The sequence below is a fragment of the Vespa velutina genome, chromosome 1 (assembly GCF_912470025.1).
Source record: "Vespa velutina chromosome 1, iVesVel2.1, whole genome shotgun sequence".
Taxonomy (NCBI): Eukaryota; Metazoa; Arthropoda; class Insecta; order Hymenoptera; family Vespidae; genus Vespa; species Vespa velutina.
The window spans coordinates 6,927,612-6,935,111 of NC_062188.1; the positions used below are offsets into that span (position 1 = coordinate 6,927,612).

Below are 7,500 nucleotides of genomic sequence, written 5' to 3' on the forward strand. Positions count from 1 at the left end.
TATATTATAATATATATATTTTATAATATATATTATAATAATATATCCTATTATTTATGTCGAATTTACGATTTGATTGAAGTTCCCTTGAGCAAACTAGAGATACATTTTCTCGAAAGGGCCAAAGTAGCTATCGTTCTTGGGAGTAGTCGATGAAAATGCTTAGGTTCCAAGCGAAACGACATAATGGTTTAGCCAGCGGTGAAGATTGCAAGAGAAGGAAGACAAAGCTGCACTCTACTTTCTCTCTCTCTCTCTCTCTCTCTCTCTCTCTCATTCTCCCATCTACTCGAAGAGAACGTTCTTCCCTTTTCGAAACTTATACTTATTATTACATTACCTCGTGCTCTAGTATAATTTCCGGCCATGGTGGAAGCCGACCAACAGAGATCGGTCGAAGAAGATGATGAGGAGGAAAAAGAGGAGGAAGAAGAAGAAGAAGAAGAAGAAGAAAAGAAGAATGAGAAGAGAAAAATAGTCGGCTTAGGAGAATGTGTTTTCTAAAGTCCTTCGCGCATAATCGCCGCCTATACGCTCGTCTCTCCTTTCCACGACTGCAGTAAGAAGAATGAGAGTGCAAAAGAGAGATAGAGAGAGAGAGAGAGAGAAAAAGAGAGAGAGAGAGACAGAGAGAGAGAGAGAGAGAGATATGCTTCTCTCACGGTGACAGGTGCATCCTCCTCTCCTCCTTTCTTCTGTCGACTCAAACAGCGAGCACAAGGCACGACGATAATGTCTTCATCTCCCGCTTTCCGCTCGCCTCTTCTCTCTCGACTACTAGTTTTTCGCGACGCGAGACTTCTTTCACGCTCGCGCGTACAGTCTTTAGCTTAATAGTTGCGCGAGCGATTGATGTCGGTAGAAGGAGAGAGGGCGGGGGAGGAAGGTGAATAAGGGTGGAGTCATGCTCAGGCGGAATCTAACTTTAAAGTTTCATCTTTGATGTCTACTAAGTTACAATTATAATATTGTAATATTCTGTTAAATATTACTAGATAAATCTAATTAAAAAAAGAAAAAAAAATATATATATATATATATATATGTATTATTTTATATGTATATCTAGGGATATATTTTTGTGTGGATCTATATTTACGATGCAAATGTGAAATCATTCGATAATAAATTAAACAAAATCAAATGTCAAAGTTTAAACTTTCATGCCGATTAAAACTCACAGATATAATAATAATATTTTTAAATATTCTTTTGATATATATCTCTAATTATAAAAGATATATATAAATATAAATAATATATGATCTATATAATATGTATAATATTTTATATTGGACACTAATATTTTATAACTTTCTACTTTTCTATTTATCTAGACATAATTTCAAACATTCAACTGTACTTCTAACACTTCTAACGTGAGAAACCTTGCGTGTTCATGAATGTACTTCGAAGTTTACCAAGCTCCTTAATAAACTCAGTTCACGAAAACCATTAATAACCTAATGCCTTGACGAAGGAGGATAAGCGTAGAAAAGAGGAAAGCTAGGAACGAAGAAGAGAGGGATGGAAACAGTCTTCCCGTTCGTGCAAAACTTTTGGAATGTTTCGAATCGAGTGGCTTCCCTCTCTCTCTCTCTCTCTCTCTCTCTCTCTCTCTCTCTCTCTCTCTTATTATACTTATTACATTGTTACTAAGAAACTTTGTTCGAAATAGAAATGGACAAAAATGTTTAAATAATTTTTACAAATACTTAACACATTAAAAAAAAAAAAAAAAAAGAAAAAAAAAAGAAAAAATAGAGAGGGAGAGAGAGAGAGAGAGAGAGAGAGAGAAACGTAAAGCCCTATTAAAAAAAAAAGAATTTCATTTCATTTTCGTACAAATTCGAATATAAATACTTACGTGTAAAGAATAATCGATATATAAAGTTATAAAACTACAAAATTCTATTCATCTTCTAAACGTCATTTTGACGAGATTCATAAAATATTCATATTTTTTAATAACAAAAAAAATTCTCTAGCTTTAGATTTGAAAATTTTCTAAATTCTATAGATACGTGTTAACGAATCAAATTCGTTCGAAATTGAAATAAACCTTCTTAGAACTTTTTATCTCTGTTTTAATTACAAACGAACATTTATTGATCTATAAACGACGTTAACAATAATGTTGTATTAAAACATAACAAGCGCTCACATCGATTTTATTCGTAGATTTATTAAAGAAATTTTAACGAAAAGTTTTAAAGAGAAGAAAAGGGAGGAAAAAAGATATCGAGAATTCGATTTCTGTCGTAGGTCGTATCATACGTACAAAAAGGACGAGATCGTAAAGTGACGGTAAAGACAGAAAGAGAGAGAAAGAGAGATGAAGAGAGAGAGAGAGAGAGATAGAGAGAGAGAGAGAGAGAGAGAGGGAAATAGATAGAAAGTCGAGAGTAGTTCTAATGCGACGTATCAATATACGCGGGACCCGACTATGGTGGTGATGGGCCAATATCGCATAAGTGCCTTGATTCGCCGTCATTTGTTACGTTTTGTTCGGTCTAAGTAATTTAAGAGTCACCCCTTGCACAGAGAAAGAAAACGGGGATGGTTTCTCTCTTCGAATCTGGAAAGACAGTGGAAGACGATAGACAAGAATAAAGAAAGGAAGGGTGATGGTAGTGGTAGTAATCATAGTAGTAGTGACGGTGATGGTGTTGGTGTTAGTGGTGTTGGTGTTGGTGATGCCAATGGTATTGGTATTGGTGGTGATAGCAGTAGTGGTGGTGCACTTCGCTTCCATTCTTCGGCAAATCGCAGCATATTTGTCAGATTTTTGTTGAAGAACAAAACCTCTTCCCGATCTTTCCTCCTTCCACTACCGAGACAAAAGAAAAGAGAGACGAAAGACCGAACGAAGACGTCCTGCCTCACTTAAGTGGATTGCTTTCGCTTCTCCTAACGTATACGTTAGATATAGACATACGATATATGTATATATGTGTATATATATATATATATATGTGTGTTTGAAACACGATCGTCTTAATTTGGATCTTTTGGCGGCCAAGCACTTGATTTCGCACTTCTCGATTTATGTTTGAGACTAACACGTCAAAAAAAAAAAAAAAGAAAGAAAGAGAGGAAGAGAGGGAGAGAGGGGGAGAGGGAGAGAGAGATCCATTCAAATCTCAAAATTATCCTTTGATAAGTTAAAACAGAGACATAGGAAGTATCTACTCACCCTTGAAACCCTTCTCCGGTGACGTAATCTCCATACTGGTCGCATCAGATTCAACGCTAGGCTCAGCTTCTACTGGTGCGTCAATCTGAAATGAAATATGAAGAAAATTTAACCTTGAAATTAAATGAATTAGATAATTTGTATTTGTTAAATTATTAATTATATAAATTAATTAGATATTTGTTTTTACGTTTAAGTAAAAAGTCAACTCCTTTTCTCTTCCTTCCTTTCTTTCTTTTCTTTTTATTTTCCTTTTTTTTTTTTTCTTTTTTCTTTTTTTTCTTTTTTCTTTTTTTATAAGATCAAATAACAATCTCAACTCGTAATGATAATCTAATAAAATCAATTACAAATTACACTCGTCAATTGGTTTATAATAGTAATCATAGTAAGTAGACGTTAAACTGAATCTTAATTAAATCACACGTAGGAATGATTAAAATCGTGAATAAATTAAATATATATATATATATATATATATATATATTTTTTAGGGGGACCAGAAAGTAATGTCGCTTTCTTAAATTAAATTCAAACGAATAAATTTTTAACAAGTTTTTATTTTTAATCACAATTAAATATCGACATGTGCAGAAACGACATTACTTTCCGGTCCACCTAATATATATGTAGAGAGAGAGAGAGAGAGAGAGAGAGAGAGAAACTCCTAGCAAAGTTTTCGGAATATAACAAAGCAAAGGAATGGAAGATGTACGTTGAATTTTAGCGATGCTCGCATAGAGGACACGTGTGAACAGCTGCCGACGGCCGTAGGAACGTCTTCCCACGCGTCTCCTTCTCGTCGATCGCGCACACGTGGGATCGAGGATGGTGCGAAGAACCCTTCTACTTGATGCTACGAACAATCTCTTCGACAAACATATCTCTCACGCTTCATATCTTCAATTTATCGAAATAATATTCAATTTATCGTTTTTTTTTTCTTCTTTCTTTTTTCTTTTCTTTGTTTTTTTTCTTTCTTTGTTTTTGTTTTTTTTTTTTTTTTTTTTTTTTTTTTTTTTTTTTTTTTTTCTTTTGATATTCGAACAAAATCGAATAATATTTGTCCCCAAACATGTTACGTTAAATCATTATAATTCTATTCCGGATAATTTTTCTCCTTTCGATCTCTTCGTCGATCCTTAGATTATTTTCTTTTTCTTCTTTCTTTTTTTTTTCTTCTTTTTTTTTCATCTTCTTCTTCTTCTTCTTTTTCTCATCTTTATCTCTTCATAAGAAGAAAAGAAGAAAAAAATCGTTTCTAGGATTGTCTCACGTAGACAAAGAAAATTTGTCATAACAAGTAGCACGTAAACCGCGTAGGTGTGATTACGTCTCCGGGACCCCTTTTTCCCACAGGACTAAATATAGCGAGTGTCATACGATGGTCTGGACACACGTGTCTCCTAAGACGTTCGTATATAATCTGAGACATCTGGTCGATGTTTCCTTCTGGCCGCCTATAGTCTCGTCTACAATATGATTTATGATATTTTCGAACGATGAATTTCGTAGATTCTTTAATAGTACATTATTTCGACACTTATTTTTGTTGACTGAAAGTTAAACAAAAAAGATACAAAAAAAAAAAAAAAAGAAAAGAAAAGAAAAAAAAAAAAGAAGTAAGAAAGAAATAATAAACGATAAAAAAGAACGAAAAAATTAACGCGCACACACACACATACACACACACACACACGCACATATATATATATATATATATATATATATACATACAACCAACATAAAAAGAAAATCATTCCTCATTGTTTCTCGGACACAATCCATCGTCCATGTCGATATTTCCGAAGGATGATCCATCGATCGTTTCGAAAAGCGAAACGTAATTCTAGCGTAACTCATGTTCCAGGAAGTAGTCTATTTTCTCTCTCTCTCTCTCTCTCTCTCTCTCTCTCTCTCTCTCTCTCTCTTGCTCTCTTTCTCTTTCTGTTGAAAGATCGAAATGTAGAAGAGAAGACGAAGAGGATGGCGAAAACGATAAAGACAAAAGATAAAGAAAGAGAAAGAGAAAAAGAAAAAGAAAGGGTAAGTTAGAGAAATAAAGAAGGAGAAAAGGAAGGAAATAAGGAAAGAAGAAAGGAAGGAAGGAAGGAAGGAAAGAAGGTAAGAGAAAATGGATAAAGAGCGTCTACACGGTTTATAAGTCGAGTTTTGAAATGTTCGGGCAATATAGTGAGTTCGTTATGAGCCTTGCTCCGACGTGGTATGGCTCATAATTGCAGACTCCGGACTCGGAAGGCGCACCTCTCGGCACCAAAGTTAACACCGACTGACACCTATTGTCCATTGGGAAAATTCACTTGATCCACGATAAATCGATCGATCGAACGTATTTTGTGAAAATTCACGTTCTCCCTTATCATTATGTTTCAATATTATATGATATATCGTATCGATGACGATCAATGGAAAGAAAAATTCATGAAAAAACGTATATAACAAGTTTAAAGTAATTCGACGATATGGACAAAATATTTCCCGCTGGTACATGAAAATTATTAGTCCGGGAATGTCTTAATCTCTGACTGAGAGTCGAAGTCTCGCGGTCTTTGGCTTAACATAAACTTTTTGTTTTGTTTTTTGTTTTCTTTTTCGATTTTTTGTTTTTGTTTCTTCTTCTTCTTCTTCTTCTTCTTACTTTTTTTGTACATTTTTTTTTCTTTTCTTCTCTTTGCTCATATATATATATATATATATATTTTTTTTGTTTCTTACACTGACACAGAAGAAGAAGAAGAAGAAGAGGAGGAGGAGGAGGAAGAGGAGGAGGAAGAGGAAGAAGAGGAAAGAGGGGAGAAAAAGTAAGAAGAGTTCTCGAATGTTCCCGACGAGACTACGAGAAGATGAACTCGAGGAGTTCACGCGCTTACGGTATATAACCTCACTGTTTTCAAAGGAAACGATAGTATTACTCATACTTCGAGAACACGCATACTGCTGAATTAATCTATTGGTAGGAAAAAATTTGACAAAGAAAAAGAAAAAAAAAAAAAAATCTTTCGGAACACGTTTACACCTACATACATATATTTTTAAATATCTAAATCGTTTTATTATTATCGTTATTCAACGATAATCAATAATTTCTTATAACGAACAGATTAATTACCGATATTTTGTCGGAAGAACATTGAATCTTCTTCTTATTTAAAAAAAAAAAAATAAAAAAAAAAGATCATTATGTTTTATAATTATTAAATTTTTTTATATCTATCGTAAGAAGATTTCAAAATGACGAAAATTACGCGTTCAAATCTAATATGAAATAAAAGTCAATTGAAAGCGATAGTAAAACAAAAATAACAATAATAATAACAACAACAAGAACAACAATAACAAGTGAGAATATGTGTATAAGGCATTTGTATAAACCATATGAACATATTCGAGGTCAATGAAATGAAAGCACGGTGAACGGAAGAGACACGCGACGACGACGACGACGACGACGACGACAACGACAACGACGACAACGACGACGGCCGACGCAAGAAATAAATGATTAATTTCTCTTCGTCGCTTGGAAACGATTTAACGCTACGATTTTCTTATCCTATTGGAAATGTTACGAGATTTCATTCTTTCTTTCTTTCTTTTCTTCTTCTTCTTCTTCATCTTCGTTTGTTCGTTTTAAAACGAAGAAAGTACATCTAACATAAGTTAATAATAAAAGCTCAAGAATTTATCTAAGAAAGTTTACTTTGCGACGAATGAAATAAGATAATAAAAAGTGACAAAAGTGACGAATCATTCGTATAAAATGTACTAGTCTTACATTTTGCGATAGAACATCGGAAGTGTCTATCTATCTAGCTATCTTACTTTCTCTCTCTCCCTCTCTCTCTCTCTCTCTATCACGTTTGAAATGGTGAACCGAATGCTCGAGTTATTCTCAGGCTGTCCCAAGTTATTTATCTGTCTACATCAAGAGGGTGAATCTCACCCCATCCTCCTTCTCAACCGCCTCTTAATACCGCGAGCCACAGAGTTAATAAACCCACGTACCTACCCAAGTTTCATTCACTCTTCCCTCCCTCCTCCCTCCCTCCTCCCTCTCTTTTTAACACGTTTGAAATTATCAAATTAATCCTTTCTAAAATCTTCCATTATCTAAAACATTAAAACGATTTACAAATAATAAACAAAATTATGATACAATATATATATATATATATATATATATATATATATATATGTGTGTATATATGTACTGTATACTCATACCTACATACATACATACTTACATACATACATACATACATACATACATACATACATACATA

General features: G+C 33.8%; 1 protein-coding gene across 4 annotated transcripts in view; it reads right to left on the reverse strand.

Annotated features, from left to right (window-relative positions):
• Positions 1-7,500, reverse strand: part of LOC124955477 (ubiquitin carboxyl-terminal hydrolase 48-like) — a 62,008-nt gene that overhangs the window by 3,404 nt on the left and 51,104 nt on the right. For all 4 annotated transcript variants that reach the window (XM_047509997.1, XM_047509988.1, XM_047510007.1 and 1 more), the window contains one exon: positions 3,197-3,281. In XM_047509997.1, coding sequence (XP_047365953.1) covers positions 3,197-3,281 — 85 coding nt within the window. The remainder of the gene's footprint in view (positions 1-3,196; positions 3,282-7,500) is intronic.